Here is a 23,344-nt window from a genome sequence, read left to right on the forward strand (position 1 = left end):
TAAGAGAAGAACATCAATTTAATTCCGTCTAACCCAGTACTGTACCTGTTTGTGGCAGCAACCTGAACACTGGCATTTTTATGACTTAATAAGCTATCTTCTCTTGTAACCTAAGAAAATAAAATCATAAAAAATTAAATATTTGTTGAGGATATTAAAGTAACAAGAAATTTATACTTCTTTCCAGTAAAAACAGAAATATCACTTTGCTTCAATTCCAGAGGCAATCATACCTTGTCTATGGAAGTATCAGTACTACACCTAGTACGGTCCTATCCCACACCCAAATTAACAATCCACACTTCCACTTCAATAGTACACAAATTCACACCCTTTACTAGACAGCTCTCACTTATTTAAGACACCATGGTGTGTTAGTCAATATATACAGAATCCCAAAAGATTCAATGCCAGAATTTTTGGAATTTACATGATGAAAAGAAGAACAAGATGTTAAGCAGTGTATCTGGCTTTTTATTTTTCCCTGAACACAGGAATATGTTAGGAGGAAATTCTAAAATATTTTTCTGAAGGGGTTAGTTTTTTCCTTTAACTTTATTGCGGTGTCATTTACATACAGTAAAATGCACACATTTTTAATGTAGGGTTTGATGAATTCTGAAAAATTTATACAGGTGCATAACCAACACTGAAGTCACCATGTGCAACATTTTCACTACCCCCACAGCATGCCTTGAGGCCAATGCAACCCCACCAAAACCCTTACACACGACAAACAGTGAGCATTATGTTCTATAGTTTCACATAAATGGAATCACAATACCTATCTTTAGTGTCTATCTCTAGAATGGCATGATGTTTTTGAGATTCACCCACGGTGCTGCATGTATCACCAATTCATTCCTCTTTATGTGCTGGGTAGCATTCCACTGAATGGATAGTTCACAGTTTGTTTATGTTTACCTGCTGATGGACATCTGGGTAGTTTCTAGTTTTTAGTTATTTCAAATAATGCTGCTAGGAACATCCGTGTACTAATATCTGTGTGAATCTACGTTTTCATTTCTCTTGGGTAAATACCTCGGAGTGAACCTGTGTGGTCATGTGGGAAGTATATGTTTAATACATTGCCAAATTCTTCTTAAAGTGCTTATAAACATTTTATATTCCTACCAGCAATGTGCACTGCAGGAGCTCCATCACTGCCAACACAGGGATGGTCAGTTTTTAATACTGGCCATTTCAGTGAATGTGTTTTTCAGCATGAAGTGTAATGCTAGTTGTAGATTTTTTCATTGATGCTCTTTATTAGGCTGAAGAAGCTCCATTTTCTAGTTTGCTGTGAGCATTTATCACAAATGGGTATTGATTCCTGTGAAGTGCCTTTTCCGTATGAATTGAGATAATTTACTTTTTAATATGGTGAACTATAGTGGTTTTTGAAGGATAAACCAACTTTTTTCCTGAGGTGAATGCTACTTGGTCTATTTTGTTAAGGATTTTTGAGTCTATGTACAAGAGGGATACTGGTCTATAGCTTCTTTTCATATGAAATCTTTTTCTGGCTTTTGTACTGGGGTAATACTAGTATTAGCAAATGAGGTGGGAAGTGCTCCCTCCTCTTCTATTTTCTGAAAGAGAGTGTGGAATCTTATTTCTTCCTTAAAAGCTTAGTAGATTTCTTTTTTTTTTTTTTTTTTTAAAGATTTTTATTTATTTATTCGACAGAGATAGAGACAGCCAGCGAGAGAGGGAACACAGCAGGGGGAGTGGGAGAGGAAGAAGCAAGCTCACAGCAGAGGAGCCTGACGTGGTGCTCGATCCCATAACGCCGGGATCACGCCCTGAGCCGAAGGCAGACGCTTAACCGCTGTGCCACCCAGGCGCCCCAAAGCTTAGTAGATTTCAACAATGAAGGCATTTGGTCCTGGATTTTTCTTCATGGGAAGGTTTCTAACCATAAAATAAAATCTCTTTATTTTAGGGCTATTCAAGTTATTTTTTTCTTCCTCAAGTCAAGAAAAATCCAAAAGTGTAAATGAAATGTAAGGTAGTGACAACAATTACTATTGCTAATATAATAAGCTTCAACACTGGGGATTCCAACACTTAATTAAATGTTCTTTATGTGCCAGACACTCACTGTTCCGTGTCCTTTACATTTATTATTTTATCCTTGTAACCCACCTTAAGGTGGGTACTACCGATATTTTTTCTTAAACATAGTTCAACTGAGGCTCAGAGAAACTAACTTGCCAAGTCACAACACTAGTATGTGGTAGACTAGAAATGGGATTCAAACTCACGCTGTCTGATTCCAGAGCCTGTACTGTCATATTTTACATTTACTTTTATAGGCAAATATTATATGTTTATACTGAGGGGAGAGGATAGATAACTAAAGCAAAACCAATATTCCGCAAGTCATCTCAGGTTCTCTTCAAGGCTTGTGCTTGGGAACAGAAGGGGAAAATGCATCTCCTCAACAATAGGGTATTTTGAAATTCTAGTTGATAACATGATTTGGTGAGATGGGCTTCTGTCCTGATTTTAGTATGGAGGATAAGTCTGAAAGTTAGGGAGCACCAAGGAAAAACTGACTTTGAGAACATGGATGCCATAAACTTCATGGGGGCTGCTCCCTCCCCACTGCATCTTTCACAATGTCACAGCCAACTCTTTCACCTTGTTACTGTCACTCTTGTGACATACAACTCTGCCAAACTGAGGGCAGATGGGTGGTGGGAAATAGCAGACAGCTAAAGAAAGACCTAAAACCACAGACTTAGTGTTAATAGGAACTTCAAAGTCATTAGATTTTCTGGTTATTAAAGGGGCAAAGATTAGGGACTCGCTTCTATAGGAATTTGACTTAAAAAAAAAAAAACCACAACAAAACTTCTTATGCCCTAGAGGGTCTTTATTTTCAACTTTTTATCCCATGACTGTCCCCTCTTAATCTAGCTTGTACTCAGACTCAGGAAGGCATTCTGCCATCTTGAGCATGTGTCTGGGTACTACTCTCTATCTCCAATCACTAGCTAGGTCACTCTTCTTTAACACTCATGCACTTTATGTGTCTTTGGATCTCTCAGCCTTAAGTCCCATGTTCTTTTCCCTTCATCAGGACTATCCTCATTAAAGGCAGCTTACCTTATGCACTGCTTCTACTTGAGCCTTCAAAATGTTACTCTTCAAGTCAGGAGGAACTCTCCTGGCATTCAATCCTGGGCTCTCGATGGCATTATTAAGACATTTCTCAGTCAACTTCACCACCTCCTCCTGGATATTAAAAATATACCGTAAGCAACTCTGATGGGCTATAGTAGTTATATGGAAATAGGAAAGGGGCTGACGAAAGTTCATATTCAGACAACCAGGAAATCACATGTCTTAAATAGTCATATACTGTTCCAAGAATAGTCACCTCCCACATGCAGTTTCAAACTAAGGCACAATAATCACAACAACGAAATATGAATTGGTAAGGATCTCTAGAAATCATCTAGCTTAATGTCCTGTTTTTAAAGCAACTGAATAACTGACTACATCATTCAGGACAAATGCCTGAATGAAATCCCACATGGAAAACATGTGCTGTTTGTTGTAATTCAACTGGATTTTAGGTTAGGCCCTACACAGGCTAATAATCCTTGCAATTCTGGAGCTGTCACCAGGTAGATGATTTTGTTTGGAATTATAGTATATAGCCACAGTCACTCTCAGGTACAGACTATGAAAATACAGAACAAAGCACAAGTTCAGTCAGTAAAGGTCACAATGAAAACAATATAAATAAACCATTATGAAAAGAAATAAATGGAACGAAGCAAATTAAGAAGTTTAGGGGCGCATGGATAGCTCAGTTGGTTAAGCATCTGGCTCTTGACCTCAGTTCTGGTCTTGATTTTCAGGGTCGTGAGTTTAAGCCCCACATAAAAAAAAAGTAAATTATCTGCACTACAACTGACACTTAAAATGAATTAAAACAACAAGAACAACAATTATCAATACTATTCTGTGCTTGTATTTAAGGCTGGTCTAAACAACAAACTCACTCTAAACATTTTCTTAGTCTTAGACACAGCTTCTGTTCTATAAAACAGGCTAGCTGCCATGTATGGGATGACACACCACACCACTCTTTCAGATTTGAAAGACTGAATTAATGTGCTTATTCTAATTTGGTGTTTCTCACTGTGGTTTCCACACATCAGCCTCAATGTTGGAGGAGCTTCCTTATGTGATTCTAATACACATCCAAGTCTAAGAACCACTGTTTTGGACTAAACTCTAATGCCTGTGACTGCCTCATCTTCAGAATGATTCCTATTAATTGAAGGAAGTCCCTAGGTCCTTTTTTCTTTTTTTTAAAGATTTTATTTATTTGACAGAGAGAAAGACAGCCAGCGAGAGAGGGAACACAGGGGGAGTGGGAGAGGAAGAAGCAGGCTTCCACCAGAGGAGCCTGATGTGGGGCTCGATCCCAGGACTCTGGGATCATGCCCTGAGCGAAAGGCAGACGCCCAACGACTGAGCCACCCAGGCACCCCCCTAGGTCCTTTTTTCAATCATAGCTAGTTCATATGGTGTGACCCAGCAATCCCACTTCTGGGTATATATTCAAAGGAAACAAAATCACTATTTTGAATAGATTTCTGCTCTCCCATGTTCACTGCAGTATTATGCACAGTAGCCAAGATACAGAAACAACTTAAACATCCATCGAAAGATGATGGGTTAAAAATGTGGTGAGTTTATATGTATATAGGGAATATTATTTACCTTTAAAGACAAGGAAATCTTAGCATAGGGAGCATAGTCAAATACTGTAATAATTTTGTATTGTGACAGATAGTAACTACACTTATGGTGAGCATTTCATAATGCATGTAATTGTAGAATCACTGCTATACATTTGAAAATAATATAAAATTGCATGTCAACTATACTTCAATTTAAAAAAAGAAGGAAACTCTGCCATTCACAACAACATGGATGAAGCTGGAGGGCATTATGCTAAGTGAAACAAGTCAGAGAATGACAAATACTGCATGGTATTACTTACATGTGGAAATTAGCAAACAAAAATCCAACTCAGAAACAGAAAGTAGAATGGTGGTTGCCAGGGGCTTGGGGGTGGGAAAATGGGTAAGCCTAGTAAAAAGGTACAAACTTTCAGTTATAACACGAATTAAATTCTAAGGATCTAATACACAGCATGGTGGCTATAGCTAATCATCTGCTCCGTATACTTGAAATTTGCTTAAAGAGTAGATTCTAAGCATTCTCACCAAAAACCAAAAAAAAAAAAAAAAAAAAAGGCAACTATATGAGGTGATGGATATACTGATTAATTCAATTGTAGAAATCATTTCACAATGTATATGTGTATCAAATCATCATGTTGTATTCCTTAAATATATTACAATTTTACTTGTCAATTATATCTCAATAAAGCTGGGGAAAGATCATGGCTAATTCAAATACTTTGACATTTTCTTTTCAGAGTCAATTATGTTGCAGAGTTGAAATTACTTGTTAATTATTTATATGTGCACATTATAGAATTCTCAGAGCAACCTGCCTCTGGACATAAGCAGAGATTTCTTTTTCTGTCTATATTACAAACATAAACAAGAATTCAATACACATATCATAGGTAAAAGTATATATTGCTACCATCTTTCAATTTCTGCAAAAGTATAAAGGCTTTAAAACTGTCTGTACTTTAACATACTACTTCCTTTCCAGGAAAATAATCAGATGATGGCAGATATTTATTTAGAAGGTTGTTTTTCACAGCATTGATGATGACAGTGAAAATTAGCAATAATATAAATGTCCAACAGGTAACTAAGTAAACATAATGATTTACATAATGATTGTAAACACAATTTAACTACTGTCCGTAATATGTCCTCATAAAATAAAGAAAGATGTTTATAATTGATTAGTTTTAAAAAGCAGTGTCACTGTACTTTTATTTTTAAAAAATACACATTAAAATATTTGGAAATACTTACACATATCACATTTAAAGGTTTAGAATATTTATCTTAAAAATGTTTACTGTAGTTATCTCTTAGTAAAGAATAATGGAAGATTTAAAATTTCCTGCTTCTTTAAATCTACTCTCTACAATTATGATGTATGAGTACATAAAAAAATTACTGAAATACAAGTTGAGTGTAACAGCTTTAAAATATTTTCACTTCATTTTATTACAGCACATAATTCCAGTGGCAGCCAGTTACTATGCTGCTGATATGACTGCCTCGGATGGCCAAAATGTGGCAAACAGATGACCAAAAGAATTAAAAGGACACCCTGATTCCTAAATACCCCAAATGAGACCTGATCTGAAATGACTGTGGCTACCCCAACTTTACTGTAGAGTACTCCTGGCTGTCAGTCAGCTGATAGGAGAGTTTATGTGAGAGACTAAAGTTGGTCCAGAATCTGTCTAAATTCCAGGCAGAATGACACCAGATGCAGACTTGAAACCACTCTTAAAACAATCTTGGCTGGGAAATGTGAACATCTTTCAGCAGGGTACTTATACGGTCAAACAACCAAGGTGAAGAAATAGTGTAAACAGTAAAATCTAAAAGAAACATAGTACATTTTTTTAACAAGAGGTCCTAATTCTGAGAGATCCAACACTGAAACGGTTGGATTAAAAAATATATCCACAAAACTTTTAACCAAAGTAAAGTTCTTTTTAGTACCTTGGAGGGATGGCAAGGAGTTGTTTCAAGGTTGGTGATGGTTCATTCTTTTTGTAGTCATGGACCATTTTAAGAATTTAACAAAATAAGGATACACTTTCTAGAAAAAATACATGAGTCAGGGGCGCCTGGGTGGCACAGCGGTTAAGCGTCTGCCTTCGGCTCAGGGCGTGATCCCGGCGTTGTGGGATCGAGCCCCACATCAGGCTCCTCCGCTATGAGCCTGCTTCTTCCTCTCCCACTCCCCCTGCTTGTGTTCCCTCTCTCGCTGGCTGTCTCTCTCTCTGTCACATAAATAAATAAAATCTTTAAAAAAAAATACATGAATGAATCAATGACAAGAATATGTATTCAAGGGGCACCTGGGTGGCTCAGTAGGTTAAATATCTGCCTTAGGCTCAGGTCATCTCAGGGTCCTGGGATCGAGCCCTGCATCAGGCTCCCTGCTCAGCAGGGAGTCTGCTTCTCTCCCTCTGCCTGCTGCTCTGCCTGCTTGTGCTCTCTCTCCGTCAAATAAACAAATTCTTAAAAAAAAAAATATATGGGGCTCCTGGGTGGCACAGCGGTTAAGCGTCTGCCTTCGGCTCAGGGCGTGATCCCGGCGTTATGGGATCGAGCCCCACATCAGGCTCCTCTGCTATGAGCCTGCTTCTTCCTCTCCCACTCCCCCTGCTTGTGTTCCCTCTCTCACTGGCTGTCTCTATCTCTGTCAAATAAATAAAANAAAAAAAAAATATATATATATATATATTCAATTTTATAGAGTTTAAGGTCCTCCTCATAATTATTCATAAATAGATTCATTATCTGCAGGTTAGGAATTCTGCTTTAGAAGATTAGGCACAGTTTGCCTTATATTTTTACTAAATATACACAAAGGTTTTTTGTGTTTTTTTTTAAGATTTTATTTATTTATTAGAGAGAGAGCACGAGCAGGACGAGGGGCAGAGGGAGAAGCAGACTCCCTGATGAGCAGGGAGCCCAATGCAGGGCTTGATCCCAGGACTCCAGGATCATGATCCGAGCCAAAGGCAGATGCCTAACCGACTGAGGCACCCAGGTGCCCCTCAAAGTAAACAATAAACACGTTTGTAGACCTGAATCAACAGTGTATTAGAACATCAAGTGACTGCATCAATCCGGATAATGCAGGACTCACATGGCATGAGATCCCTCTAAAACAGGTTCTCAAGACATGAGTGTGAAGTCAACTCTGCTGCCAGTAGTGCTAGTCTAAACCTAACGCTTAGAGCTTCTCGGTTATACAATCCTTAAGAGCTAATCATCCAAAACTGATACTTTGCTTTAGAACAATGTATTTTATTTTCAGGTTTTTCATCCTAAGATTACTGTTGTTAGTAAAGCTGATTATTACAATTAATTTGCATTCCCTAAGCAAACATGATCTACTGATGGTAGAGGTAGAGAAATCAAACTGGATTAAAAATGTGTGTCATATAAATAAAACATGAATCAACATTTATACAACACTCGGGTTGTAAAGACATAAGGTAAGGTAGTCAGATGTCTCTTAGTTTTTAGTACAACACCAAGTTCTTTCTTGTTATTCCTGCCTGCCACTGAATAAGCTCTCACTAAATATTAGCTATTATTTTTCCTAGCTATGTGAATCCCAGAATGTTCCTTGATGGCACACTGTCCTTTACCTAACCCACTCTTACACTCCCTTTCCTATCCTGAACCCACACTCCTCTTTTTTCAAGACTACGAGAGTAATTGAACAGATTCTCTGCTTTGGAGGCTCAGTTATATTATAACGAGACATGCAGGGAATTTTAGAAAAGAAACACGCAGCTGCTCAGTGGATTTCCATGAACTCCCTTCCAGTGTCACAGAAAATCACTTCTCTTCCCCCACCTTATGCCCACCAAGATTCACCAGTCATCATTCTCCTTCAAGATCATTCCAGTCCTCCATTAAATTTTTCTCTTATTGTTAACCATCTAAAGCTTTCATCTAAAGTTTTCAATTAACTCTTCTGTCTCTGACCCTGTATTCCTCCACCTACACAGATAGTAAAACAATTGACAATATGAAAGCAAACACACAAATATAATTGAAAAATATTGAATACACATGAAAATGAAAGTCTTAGGATGCCTGGGTGGCTCAGTTGGCTAAGCATCTGCCTTCGGTTCAGGTCATGATCAGAGGGTCCTAGAATTGAGTCCCACATCAGATTCCCTGCTCTGCGGGAAGTCTGCTTCTCCCTCTGCCTGCCATTCCCCCTGCTTGTACTATCTCACTCTCTCTCTATGACAAAAAAATAATCTTTAAAAAAAAAAAAAGGAAAATGAAAGTCTTTCTGGAATTTAATCAGCTTCTAAAAGACATTTCTAAGCAAAAACATATTAGAAAAAGAAAAAAAACAACAACTTGGATTCAAAAGGACAGCTTGAACAATGACAAGAAAGAAGAAAATCACTTTTTACATCATCCTGGTCTCTGAAGAAATCCAGTTAGTTATCCAAGGATGAAACAACACTGCAAATCAGCTGGTTCCTTTTCCTCTTTAAAATCAAAACAAAATTCATTCAATAGATCCTTGTTATCTGTTGTCTATATATAGGGAAAAAAGGGTGTCTCTAGATCATTATCTAAAATTTACTCTTCCATTTAGTAGGGACATCTAGTAGTAGATACAATGAATTATTTTTATCTCATTCTACTTTAATTATCCCTCTAAGTTATTTAAGAAAAATTTTGAATTAGACTCAAACAATTAACTTAAGTTTAATTGGTTAACTTTGTATGCACCCCCCCACCCCACACCTAAAACTCCAAGGGCACAGGGTGGTGAAAGTTATGAAGGACAAAGCTGAAGCATCTCAAGTTCCATTCTCTTCCCTGTTTATATGACACAGCAGCTCCTTTTCAAACAAATCCTTCTGTAATTTTATTTTTGTCTTTATTTATTTGAGAGAGACAGAGTGCACTCAGGGCGTGGGGGGAAGGAACCGAGGGAGGAGAGAATCTCAAGCAAACTCCCCACTTACTGCCAGGCTTGATCCCAGGACACTGAGATCACGACCTGGGCTGAAGCCGAGAGTCAGATGCTCAACCAACGGAGCCACCCAAGTGCCTCAAATCCTTCTATAATTTTGAAATTACAGAATCTACAACTACATCAAGACCTATTGAACAGAATTAGGAAAAGGATGGGCTAAATCAAAATAACAAGTTTAAAGCAGCCACAACACTTTGCATGAATGTTGAAAAACACTCAGGACATGACCTTACAGTTCCTATCACTGCCCGAGTTTCCTCCTTTCCTCCTGAACATCCATGAATTGTGCCTTTGAAATAGGTCTGAAAGAAGTTGGCACACACACATTCCCCAGAAAAAGGAAAGAGAAAGTACCAGCTTTGGAAAGCAGGGATTTCTAGGAGGTCTGGAGATGTGTGCAGGCATACAAAGGAGAAATCTGAATACCTGACTGTTGATGTTGACATCAATGTTGGGACGAGAAGACGGCAACGGACCGCTTTCCATCTGGAGGTGTTTGAGCTTCTGTGAGGCATCTTTTAATGCTGGAAAAAAATGGCAACATGGCCTCTTAGTCTGCCAGGCTGTCACAGCTGTGTGAAGGAATACACTTAAGTTTTTTTCCCAATACCAGTTACCAAAAATTAAATGGAATAATCCATAAGACCACAGGATAAATATATTTTCTTTCCACAACCAGGTAACTATTAATTTAGGAGTTAACCTAAATTACAGGAATACTGCCTTGTATTTACATCACTAGTAGAAAGCCACTAGATATGGAATCTCAATAGCATGTGTGGTTAAGAAGTCTTACAAGCCAAGGGGCGCCTGGGTGGCACAGCGGTTAAGCATCTGCCTTCGGCTCAGGGCGATCCTGGCGTTATGGGATCGAGCCCCACATCAGGCTCTTCCTCTATGAGCCTGCTTCTTCCTTTCCCACTCCCCCTGCTTGTGTCCCCNAAAAAAAAAATTTAAAAAAAAAAAATCTTTAAAAAAAAAAAAAAAAGAAGTCTTACAAGCCAAAATATACCAAGAAAAGGCAGAGAACACCTGTGACAAGATCCTTCCATAACCCCAATGCAAGCTCCTCCTGTCAAACCTCAGTACTTCGCCACTTCCTTTCCTTGGCCCTGACTATACACTGCCTAAAACTACACTTCTGTGGAGCAAACAGGTGAAGGACATACATTTATTCATTCACTGATTCAACAGAGTATGTATTGATAACACAAGATGTAATGCCGGACAAGCCTTTTGTCTTTATAATGTTCTGCCTAGCTGCAAAATAAATTTATTTACAAATAAATTTCTCTAACCATTGAAAAGATAATATATTAAATACAATTCAGCTTTAAATGAACTCTATTTAAATTAACCACTCTAGAGGCGCCTCGGTGGCTCAGTAGGTTAAGTGTATGCCTTTGGCTCAGGTCATGATCCCGGGGTTCTGGGATGGAGCCCTGCATTGGGCTCACTGCTCACTGGGACGCCTGCTTCTCCCTCTCCTTCTGCCCTTCTCCTCACTTATTCTCTTTCTCAAATAAATATTTTTTTAAAAGATTTTTATTTATTACTTTGAGAGAGAAAGAGAGAGAACGAGTGGAGGGAGGGGCAGAGGGAGGGGCAGAGGGAGAAGCAGACTCCCCGCAGAGCAGGGAACCTGATGTGGGACTCAATTCCAGGACCCTATGATCCTGACCTAAGCCGAAGGCAGATGCTTTAGCTGACTGAGCCATCCAGGCACCCAACAAAAAAAATCTTCAAAAAAAAAAAAATTAACCACTCTAATAATCTTATCGTGCACGGATGAATTTGGTATGAGTTTAAATTTTTACACTGTCACTTGACAAAAAAAAAAAAGCTGTTGAATGCCTAGTAATTTCTATTTAATCCAGTAAAAGGGAGGGAAAAACTATGAAATCATTTTCTCCTCGTCAAAGAGATCTTATAAAAGTGTTCATTAATTAATTCCGTGGATCCCTCTCTTGGCTACACATTAGAATCAGATGTGGAGCTTTTAAGGAATGAATACTGATTCCCAGAGCTGATCCTAAAACCATGATAACAGAATTTCCAGAGGTAGTTTTCTGATACTGGTAGTTCTTAAAATTTTCCAGGTAATTTTAATGTACAAAACTGAAAATCACGAATTCAACACTGATATTCACAAAATCTTCCATACTCGTTTACATACTTCTTTTTAAGAGGGGGAAAGGGGAAGGGCAGGGAGAGAATGTTACGCAGGCTCCACACCCAGCGTGGAGCTCGATCTCAGGTGAGATCATGACCTGAGCCGAAATCAAGAGTCAGAAACTTGAGGTACCTGGGTGGCTCAGTCGTTAAGTGTCTGCCTTTGGCTCAGGTCATGATCCCAGAGTCCTGGGATCGAGCCCTGCATCAGGTTCCCAGTTCAGCGGGAAGCCTGATTCTCCCTCTCCCACTCCCCCTGCTGGTGTTCCCTCTCTTGCTGTGTCTCTCTCTGTCCGATAAATAAATAAAGTCTTAAAAAAAAAAAAAGTCAGAAATTTAACCAACTGAGCCACCCAGGTACCCCCATTTACATACTTAATTGCCATCTCCTGGTTTTGTGTTTTTTTTTCCCCTTCTGGTTTTTTTAATGCTTCAAATTATGCAATACTAAATTTTAACATAATGATGTTGAGACTACAAATAGCTTATGCCAATAAATACCCCCAAAAATTGAAACCCCAAAAGGGGTTTTGGGGGGTTTTCTGGTGGAAATAAAGCTTCTGGCATTACTTCCGTTTGGCTAAGGAAAATCCTAAAATAATAGGATAAGCTATTTTTTTTTTAAGTTACTAATTATAAATAAACTACTTACCCATGTGAATCAAGATTTTGACATTATAGCCAAAAGAAAATACAGAATAAATTGGATACCAGGATTATAAGACCTTAATTCTTAATATCAAAACACTCTAATTATTTTCACTGAATGACTTCAAACAAATGTTATAAATCTGAACTAAGACTTATTAATGAAACCTCCACACTACACAATAATTTCTTCTACCACAACTTTAATGTCATTTAAGCTCTGCTTGAGTAACTTCTGTAATGAGGGGGCTCACTTACTATTAGGTATCTATTTCTGATATATGGCATAAAGATTCTTAAGTCTCCTCTATACCGATTTTAAATCTGCTTCCCTATCCTTTGAAGTTGCTGATCCAAGATTCACCAATACAGCACCACAAAATAATTTCCTTGATAGATCAGGCTTTCAAATATTTGGAGAGTTACTATATTTTACTTGCTCCTTTCTTTCCTAGGCATTTTCCTAGTTCATCCTACTATGTTCTCTAAAACCAAAACAATTTCCTGGAAAGTATATGCTAAATAAATGCGGTTTGCTAACATTATGCTATGGCAGCACTGAAAGAGAGGAAACATTTTTTTTGCATTCGTATATGGATACAAAATGGAACATATATATAAAATCAATATTACCACCTCTGTAAGGAAGACTGTTTTTATTTTAACCCTGGAAATACTCTGTATTAAGCTGGTCCTGCTTCTGGCTAAGAACATTTGCTTCACTGCCTTATTTGTAGTGATTACTTAAGGAACAAAGGAATAAATTTTTAAAGCCAGTTACCAGTAGTACTTAAGCATGTTCTGTTAACCAGAAGCCCTGAGTAACTTTTCATTAACACTTTGGATTCTAAATCACTACATACTATTGCTGTATTCTATGCTCTTCAGAGACAACAGCATACTCACTGGCAGTTCCATATGAGTTGTTTAAAGATGGTGTCTGACTTTAGTGATAGAAATCAAAATTGGCAATAGCCACATAAATACAAGGTGCTTTTAAATGAACACATACTACACTGAGATTCAACAGAAAGCTCCTATTTAAAGGCAAGTTATGCTTTATTATCAAATCAAATTCACAAATACATAGAGATTTTCAATATGCAATTCATTGTTGCCTTTTAACCTTTCAAAAAACTAAGAAAAGCAGCACTCTTCCTGGATTATGCATTTTTACAGGTCCAGGCAACAACACCCCTCATTAATAACAAAATACTTTCGAGGAGCCAATGGAATATCCCAACATTTATTAAATCCTGTGCTATAGAAAATCTTTCAGAAACCTTTTTTCTCTTAATTTTCACCCAAGAAACAAAGTAAAAAGCAAGTCTGAAAATTCATGAATGTTTAATGACTTATAAATGTTACAAATGTTTAATCGTCCTAATTATGTGATCTTAACTATTTCAATGGACCCTCAAGCCAAAAAGAAGGCATAACTATTCTTCATTAAATTTTAAAATTCAACTATTGCATAAAATATTCTTGAAGGAACAGATTTAAATAGCTAAGAGTTGTGAAATAAGAAGTTGTCCCTGATGTCACATAGAACATTACTTACTCCCGCATTCCTCTTTAGTTCCTTCCAATCCAGTTTGCCTGGTGACTATGTTAACTTCATCTGGCGGTTGGGGTACTTCCAGAGTGTCAGGTGTCCCAATTACATCATCAATGGTTGTTTCCAATAAGTCTGGACTATCTAGCAAATCAATATTCAGAGGCAAGCTGTAAGGGTGAAAGAAAACTAACTTAGACCAAGAAATTTATCATGAATTTAAATACTAACAAAAATATCTGTTGTAAAAAAAAAAGTCCATGTAAGAGGTCGTGTCCCAACTGGTTTAATCATCTCTCAAAACCTTTTGGGCAAACTTCTTTTCCACCAAAAACAGTGCAAGAGGGACTAGATTTAGCATCTCCTCCACCCTGAAATAACCTAAGGGGAAAAAAAGAAACTATTTTCAAGATATTTAGACACCAGATAACAGAGATTCAGGAAACAAAAAAGGGAGGCCCTATGACAGCCTTGAGGGAATTTCCATGCAGTGGTGCAGAAAAGATGAAATGAGGCAGAACATGGAGGAGTCCCTTAGATGAGAAGATGAGGCTGAGAGTCTAGAAAGACTAAGGAAGCCAGAGTTCATGGGACAGAGTACCAGAAAGGAGAGAGCAGGACTTCAAGGAGAGAATCCTGAGGATCTGAGGAGGTCCCCCTCAAGTATTCCAGCAGAGCAATGATCAGAGAATAAGTGTGAGGAAACTCCCTGAGGCTGGGGAAAGAGCCATCCAACAGAATTTCCTCTCTCCGTTTAGCTGGGGAAAGAACTAGTGGCACTCACAGTGGGCCACAATGCCTTTTTCCACACTGTAAAAACACATAATTCACAAGGCACTGAATATTCAGAAAGGTCTTGCCTCAATAGTGGAGAATAATAACAACAGACCCACCTAACACTTCATAAAAGTAAGACCTGAAAGGACCAAACTGTTTCCAAGTAACAACTGCATCTTAATATAAAGCTCAAGATGATTTAGAGGAATATAAAATTATCTAGCATCCAACAAAGCAAATTTCACAATGTCGGGCATCAACTGAAAAATTACCAAGAATGCAAAGAGACAAAGATATCCTATACCGAAGAGAATAATCAATCAATAGAAACTAACATTAGAATTAGCAGAGAAAGACATTAAAACAGTTGTAACTGTATTCCATATGTTCACGAAGTTAAGCAGACACATATAAAAGACCCAAATCAAACTTCTTGAGATAATGGAGATGAAAAATATATTGAATGGGATTGACAGATTTGACATTAGAAAAGGTACTGAATTTGAAAGCACAGCAATAGAAATTATACAAAATAAAACAGAGAAAAGAATCCCTCCAAAATGAAAAGAATATCAGTTAGCTGTGAGACAACTTCAAGCAGTGCACTGTATAAATAACTGGAGTCCCAAAGTGGGAATGGGACCAAACAAATTTTTAAAGAAATAATGGCTGAGGTTTTTCTAAATTTGATGAAACCTGTAAACCCATAGATACTAGAATCTCAACAAACCCTAAACACAAGCAACATGAAGGAAACTCACCAAAGCACATCATAATCAAACTGCTTAAAACAAATGATAAAATCTTAAAAGCACCCTAAGACATTATATGTTCAAAGGAATAAAGATAAAGATAACAGCAGATTTCTCAACAGAAATAATGCACGCTGGAGGGCAGAAGGGGAACATCTTGAAATCACTGAAAAAAAAAATTATCAACAAGGAAAAGTTAGGCATATACCAAAGAAAAACAAAAACATACATCCACAAAAAAATGTGTACACAAATGTTCACAGCAGCGTTATTCACAACAGCCAAAAAGTGGAAGCAACTCAAATGCCCATCAACTGAGGAAGGGAGGAATAAAGTGTGGTATAACCACAGAATGAAATACTGACCAGCAATAAAAATGTGTGAAGTACTGACACATGCTACAACATGGATGATCCTTGAAAACATGATGTTAAGGGAGGAAAGCCAGACACAAAATACCACCTATGAGTCCATTTATGTGAAATATCCAGAATAGGCAAATCCATAAAGACAGAAAGTAGATTTGTGGCTGCCAGGGGCTGGAGGAAGAGTAGGAGCAGAATGCAGACTGACTGCTGTGGTGTAAGCCATGAAACTAAGATTCAATATTAAGTGCATCCTTGACACCTTGGGCCTCACAGGGCCCCAAACACCTAATCAAACATTCCCCTACTCTTACCAGATATCCACCCCCCACACTCCCATCCAGTGCAAAAGATCCCAGGTGCCTGGCTGGCTCAGTCAGTAGAGCATGCGACTCCTAATCTTGGGGTTTGAGTTTGAGCCCCATATTGGGTGTAGAGATTGCTTAAAAACAAAATCTTTAAAAAAAAGAAAAGAAAAGAAAAGTTGCCCATCTAGTTGTATCAGCTGCATTCTACCTGGTTCTTAACTTAATGAGTTTTACTTCCCTGCCTGCCTGTGAAATTACTCAAACAAGCAGTCACATCTTCTGCTGGGAACCAGGGGTCACCTCATCCTCACGTTACTATGAAGCCTGCCTCCCACAGCTCATGCTTATTCACTTTGCTCCCAAGTAGAACAACCACATGGCCCTGTATGTTGTGAGGCTTTCCTCTCCCTTGAGCTATGAGTATATGTGTCTAACAAATTGCTGTCTATCTCATCTGGCCAGTGTTGGGTGTTGTATGTTCAGCCATTTTGTAATATTTAGGGTAGGAGATCCTTCCCCTGTAAGAGTGAACAGGAACTGATCAAAACAGTTGCTAAAGGGTATGGGGTTTTTTCTAGGAGGACAAAATGTCCTAAAATAAAACTGTGATAAAGGCTGCACAATCCTATGAATGTACTAAAAACAGTGAATGTTCACTTTAAATGGTGAATGCTATAGCATGTGAATTATATTGTAATAAAGCAACATTTAGATACTGCCTATCTAAACAATTTAAATACGAACAAAGAGATTAAAAATATAGAAAAGAAATTAAAAAGTGAAAATAAAAAAATGATAGAGAAAGCTAAATCAAGTTAACACTAGTTGAAAGAAAACCTGACTGAATATATTGATATCAGAGTAGAGTTCAGAGCAGAGAACAGCCCTTAACATGAAAAGCATAACATGAATCATGGAACTTGACATCAAAAACTAGGGATGTACTGTATGGTGACTAACATAATATAATAAAAAATATTATTAAAAAAAGAAAAGCATAACATATTCAAATTTGTAGGATCCCACTAAAGTAATACTTAAAGGAATTATTTATAGTACAAATTATCTATATTAGAAAAGAAGAAAGTTCTCAAATCAGTGACCTAAGGCTATACTTTGATAAACTACAAAGAGATGAACAAATTAAATGCAAAGGAAGAGGAGGGTAGAAAATAATAAAGATCAAAAGAAGAAAAACAATAGAGAAAACAAATTAAACCAAGAGCTAGTTCTTTGAGAAGCTCAACATAATTGAAAACCTCTAGCTAAACTGATAAGGAAAAAAAGAACACATATTTACCAATATCAGGAATGAAAAAGGGGACATCATTACAGACCCTACATATATTAAAATGGTATAAGAGGGACACCTGGTTGGCTTAGTCAATGGAGCATGTAGCTCTTGATCTTGGGTTGTGAGTTCAAGTCCCATGTTGGCAGTAGAGCTTACTTTAAAATAAATAAGTAAAATGGTATAAGGGAACATTAGAAACTTTATGCCAATAAATTCAACAACTTAGATGATATGGAAAAACTTGAAAGATACAAATGACCAAAGCTTACTACAGAAGACAAAAAATCTGAATAGACACATATAAAAAATTGAATCAGTAATTAAAAAACTCACAAAGAAAAACTCAGGCCCAAATGACTTCCCTGGTAAATTCTATCAAATATTTAAAAGAATAAACAATGTCAATCTCCAAAAAACTATTTCAGAAACAGAGGAAGATGCAACATTCCCTAACTCATTCTAGGAGACCAGTACTACATAACACTGTATCATACCAAAGATATAACAAGAAATTAAGTAAGAAATAAAAAGGATTGGCTACCATGACCAAGTGCGATTTACCCAAGGAATGCAAAGTTGGTTTAACATTCCAAAATCAATTATGGTAATATATCATATTATCAGAAGAAAACCACATGATCATCTCAATAGAGGCAGAAATTGCATTTGACAAATTCAACACCATTCATGGTAAAAACTCTTAACAAATGAGGAATAGATAAGAACATCCTTAATCTGACAAGGGAATTTACAAAATACCAACAGCTGAGATCACATTTAATGATGAATTACTGAATGCTTTCTTCCATAAGACAGAAACAAGACAAGGATGTTCACTGTTCCCACTTCTGCTCAACACTGTAATAAAGGTTCTAACTTATGCAGTAAGAATAAAAGAAAAAAAAAAAAAAGACAAGAAAAGTAAATCAACGGTACCCAGCGGGAAGGGAAGAGGTAAAAAGAAAGAGGTTTTTACATGCAGTTGATAGAATCCTAGATTTCCTAGAATCCTAGAAAGTGATAAATAAGTTCAGCAAAGTTGAAGGATACAAGATCAACATACAAAAATCAAGTATATCTATATACTATGCAATGAACAACAGGAAGCTGAAATTAAAACAATTCCATTTATAATATCACAAAGAATAAAAACTTAAGAATAAATTTAATTAAGGACAGGCAGGACTTGTACACTTAAATCTATAATAAATAAATGATGATCTAAATAAATGAAAAGACATTTCATGTGCATGGATTGGAACACTAATATTGTCAAGATGGCAATTCTTTCCAAACTCATCTACAAACTTAAGGCATTCACAATCTAATTTCCAGCAGGCTTTTTTGTAGAAACTGATAAGCCAATCCTAAAATTGTGTACAGAGAAATTCAAAAAAGCTAGAATAGCCTTTTGAAAAAAAATAATAAGAGTTGGAGGATATATACCCTCTGATTTAAAAACTTACTGTAGTTGCAGTAACCAAGACAGAGTAGTACCAACACAAAGATAAACATGTAAATCAACAGAAAAGAATTGAAAGCTCAGAATTTCTTACATTTATGGTTGATTTTTGCCAACACAAATCAATGGAGAAAAGAATAATCTTTTCAAAAAATGGTACCAAGACAACTAAATATATATGCAAATGAAGTTAGACCTTTACCTCACACCATACATAAAAGTTAAATCAAAATGGATAACAGACCTAAGCATTAAGAGCTAAAACTGCAAATATCTGATAAAAACATAGGGGAAAAATATCTCTGAGTTTGGGTTGGCAAAATATTCTTAGGATATGACACCAAAGGTACAATACATAAAAGAAAAAAACCTGAGAAGCTGAACTTTATCACAATAAAATGTTTGAGTTTCCAAAGACACTATATGGGGGTAAGGGTGCATGGATGGCTCAGTTTGTTAAGCATCCAACTCTTGGTTTCAGCTCAGGTCATGATCTCAGGGTCATGAGATCCAGCCCCACATAGGGCTCTGCACTCAGCAGAGAGTCTGCTTGAGATTCTCTCTCTCTCCCTCTCCTTCTGCCCCTCCCCTGCTTTCATGCACATTCTCTCGCTCTCAAATGAAATAAAGAAATTAAATCTTAAAAAAAAGGATAGGCCGGTGATGCGTATTAAGGAGGGCACATATTGCATGGAGGACTGGGTGTTATACTCAAACAATGAATCATGGAACACTACATCAAAAACTAAAGATGTACTGTGTGGTAACTAACATAACATAATAAAAAATTAAAAAAAAAAAGATACGATACGGGGCGCCTGGGTGGCACAGTGGTTAAGCGTCTGCCTTCGGCTCAGGGCGTGATCCCAGCGTTATGGGATCGAGCCCCACATCCAGCTCCTCTGCTATGAGCCTGCCCCTTCCTCTCCCACTCCCCGTTTGTGTTCCCTCTCTCGCTGGCTATCTCTATCACTGTCGAATAAATAAATAAAATCTTAAAAAAAAAAGATACGATATGGAAGTGAAAAGAGAAGGCATAGATTAGGAGAAAATTGTTGTAAATCATAAATCTGATAAAGGACAAGAATCCAAAATATACAAAGAACTCTTAAAAGAGTAATAAAAAGACAAGTAACCCATATAAAAATGGGCAAAAGTTTGAATAGACATTTCTCCACAATCTAGAAATAGCTGATAAGCACATGAAAAGATTCTCAATATCACCAGTCCTCAGGAAAATGCAAATCAAAACCAAAATGAGACACCACTATTCACTCACTACAGTGGCTATAATCAAAAAGACAAAATAACGAGTGTTAGAGAAGATGTGGAGACAATGGGGTCCTCATGCATTTCCACTCCGGAAAACAGTTTGCCAATTTCTCGAAAAGTTAAAATGTAAATTTATCATACAATCCAGCAATTTTCCTCCTAGGAGTCTATCCAAGAGAAATGATACCTCACGTTCACACAAAGACGTGTACAAAAATGTTCATAACAGTATTCATAGTAGCCCGAACATGAAAACAATCCAAATTTCCACCAATTTGTGAACAGATAGACAAGCTGTGTATATCTGTACAATGGACTACTTCTTGGCAATTAAAAGAACAGACCAGGATCCATGGATGAACCTCAAAAACACTGTTAGGCACAGCTCAGTGGCTCAGTCGTTTAAGCATCCAACTCTTGATTTCAGCTTCATCTCAGGGTTGTGGTCATGACCTCAGGGTTGTGAGATTGAGCCCCATGTCGGGCTCTGCGCTGGGTATGGAGCCTGCCTAAGATGCTCTCTCTTCCTTTACCTCTGTCCCTCCCCTCTCTCCCCCTTTTCCTAAAAATAAATAAATAATAAAAACAGTATTCTTTAAAAAAAAGACAACACATTATGTTAAAGAAGCCAGACATAAATCTCTGCATATTGTGTAATTCCATTTACATGAAATGTCTAGAAAAGGCAATTATAGAAATTGAAAGCAGATCAGTGCTTGCCTGAGGGAGTGGGAGGGTAGGAGCATTACTTAAGTGTAGACCAGCACAAGGGAAATTTTTGGGATAATGAAAACATTCTAAAACTGGATCGTGGTGATGATTGTACCATTCCATACATTTCTAAAAATCATGGAATTGTACACTTAACAAATGAATTTTATAATATATAAAAATGCTTCAATAAAGTTTAAAAAAAAAAACCTTAGCTAAACTCAGAATTTAGAAACTAGAGATTAGCTAGTTCAGCACAGTTGCAAGATAAAAGATCAATATATAAAAATCACCTGTATATCTGCACACTAGCAATGAACAAGAAACTAAAATGAAGAAAACAATTCTATTTACAAACCCAACGTATTCTAAATGTATTGTTTTTTTAAAGAACTCTCAACCCAATTCCTCTGCTGTGGGAAAGCTCAAAGCTTAGACCATTTTGTTGATCTAATACTGAGTTAGAGCAAAGCAAAGGAACGGCCATCTTTCAGAACATGCTTTTCCTAGAAGAATGAAGTCCATGTTTCACTTACGTATCTTGTGTCAGGGATCCAAGTAAGCAAAAATTCTTTTGAAAAATGTGTAATAAAAACAAAGAGACTTTCTGTACAAGAGATCTGTATAGCAATTCCTATCTCTGCAACCACCCAGCTGTACAACTTTGGACAAATCACTTACCCTGACCTTCAAAATGTGTTCTACAGAGCTCAAAGGATTCCAGACACATGGGACTTACCTACGGGTATGGAAATGGTGGTGTTGTTTTGGTCTCCTCACAATGATCTTCTTATGGACGTTTATTTAGAATTCCAGGTAAATTTAATTCAAAGGATTTCTTGGCTAAAACTAATTTGAAACCACTGGAGCAAAGACATTTCAGGCATTTTTCATCTTTAACACTAAAACTATAAAAATCTCTTAGTGTAAAACCATCTCATTAGCTTGTTTTCAAGCCTTTTTCCATTGTTCCAATTGTTATCTTCCCTAAGAGTGAATCGGTATCATTTGGGTTGTTGTTTTTTTATTTTTTTATTTTTAAAGATTTTATTTATTTATTCGAGAGAGAGAGAGACAGCCAGCGAGAGAGGGAACACAAGCAGGGAGAGTGGGAGAGGAAGAGACAGGCTCTTAGCGGAGGAGCCTGACGTGGTGCTCGATCCCTAACGCTGGGATCACGCCCTGAGCCGAAGGCAGACGCCTAACCGCTGTGCCACCCAGGCGCCCCTGTTGTTTTTTTTAAAAAACATCATCGAAAGAAGAGGTGATAGTGGTGACAGGAAGAACAGACGAAGCAAAAATATTGGAATATTATAATTTGTTGAAGCTGGTTGTTGAGCATATTGCAATTCATTATATATTCTCTATACTTCATGTAATTTTGAAATTCTCAAGATGTGGGTACACCTGGGTACTTCAGTCGGTTAAGTGTCCAACTCTTGGTTTCGGCTCAGGTCATGATCTCAGAGTTGTGAGACCGAGCCCCATGTCAGGCTCTGCACTCAGCGCAGAGTCTACTTGAGATTCTCTCCCTCTCCCTCTGCCCCTCCCCCACTCATGTGCACACATTCTCTCAAATAAAAATCTTTATAAATAAAAAAAAAATTTAAAGATGTGGATAGTAATGTTTTTAGACAAAAGATGGTGATAACTGGTGGTAGTTCATCTCCTGTGGTTCCAACACGAACACATGACAGAAGTTTTTTTAACTACACACTACGTGCCTTAGTCCATTCAGGCTTCTGTAACATAAATAACATAGACCATATGGCTTATCAACAACAGAAATTTGTTTCTCACAGTTCTAGAAGCTGGGAAATCCAAGAACAGGCACTGGCAGATTTGGTGTCTGGTGAAGTTTGGCTTTCTAGTTCAGAGACCATTTTTTTCAGTGTATCTTCATACAACTAGAGGAGTACATGAGGGATCTCTTTGGAGTCTTTTTTTATAAGAGCACTAATCCCATTTATGAGGGCTTCACCTTCATGACCTTATCACCTCCCAAAACCTCACCTCCAAACACCATCACACTGGGGATTAGTTCTCAACATATGGACTTTGGGAGGCACAAATAGTCCGTAACATACAAAACTAAGAAAAAAAACATTCATGTGAAATTAAATAAAGCCCATATATACAAGAATGTTGGACTGTCTCAGAATTTCTGAAGAACAGAGATTAAAGTGTACCCACATTATGTGTGTCCCACCCCAAATTCTTACATTAAAGTCCTAACACCCAGTACCTCAGAATGTGACCTTATTTGGAAACAGGATGACTGCAGATGTAATTAGTTAATTTGGGATGA

At 37.3% G+C, this 23,344-nt stretch overlaps 1 protein-coding gene across 3 annotated transcripts in view; it reads right to left on the minus strand.

Annotated features, from left to right (window-relative positions):
• The window catches only part of EPB41L5 (erythrocyte membrane protein band 4.1 like 5), a 65,697-nt gene that overhangs the window by 23,185 nt on the left and 19,168 nt on the right, over positions 1 to 23,344 (minus strand). For all 3 annotated transcript variants that reach the window (XM_034654403.1, XM_034654401.1, XM_034654402.1), the window contains 4 exons: positions 14,102 to 14,265; positions 10,147 to 10,244; positions 3,115 to 3,243; positions 46 to 110 (listed from right to left, as the gene is read on the minus strand). In XM_034654403.1, the coding sequence (XP_034510294.1) occupies positions 46 to 110; positions 3,115 to 3,243; positions 10,147 to 10,206 (254 nt within the window). In that variant the 5' untranslated portion in view covers positions 10,207 to 10,244; positions 14,102 to 14,265. The remainder of the gene's footprint in view (positions 1 to 45; positions 111 to 3,114; positions 3,244 to 10,146; positions 10,245 to 14,101; positions 14,266 to 23,344) is intronic.

The sequence above is a fragment of the Ailuropoda melanoleuca genome, chromosome 2 (assembly GCF_002007445.2).
Source record: "Ailuropoda melanoleuca isolate Jingjing chromosome 2, ASM200744v2, whole genome shotgun sequence".
Lineage (NCBI taxonomy): Eukaryota > Metazoa > Chordata > Mammalia > Carnivora > Ursidae > Ailuropoda > Ailuropoda melanoleuca.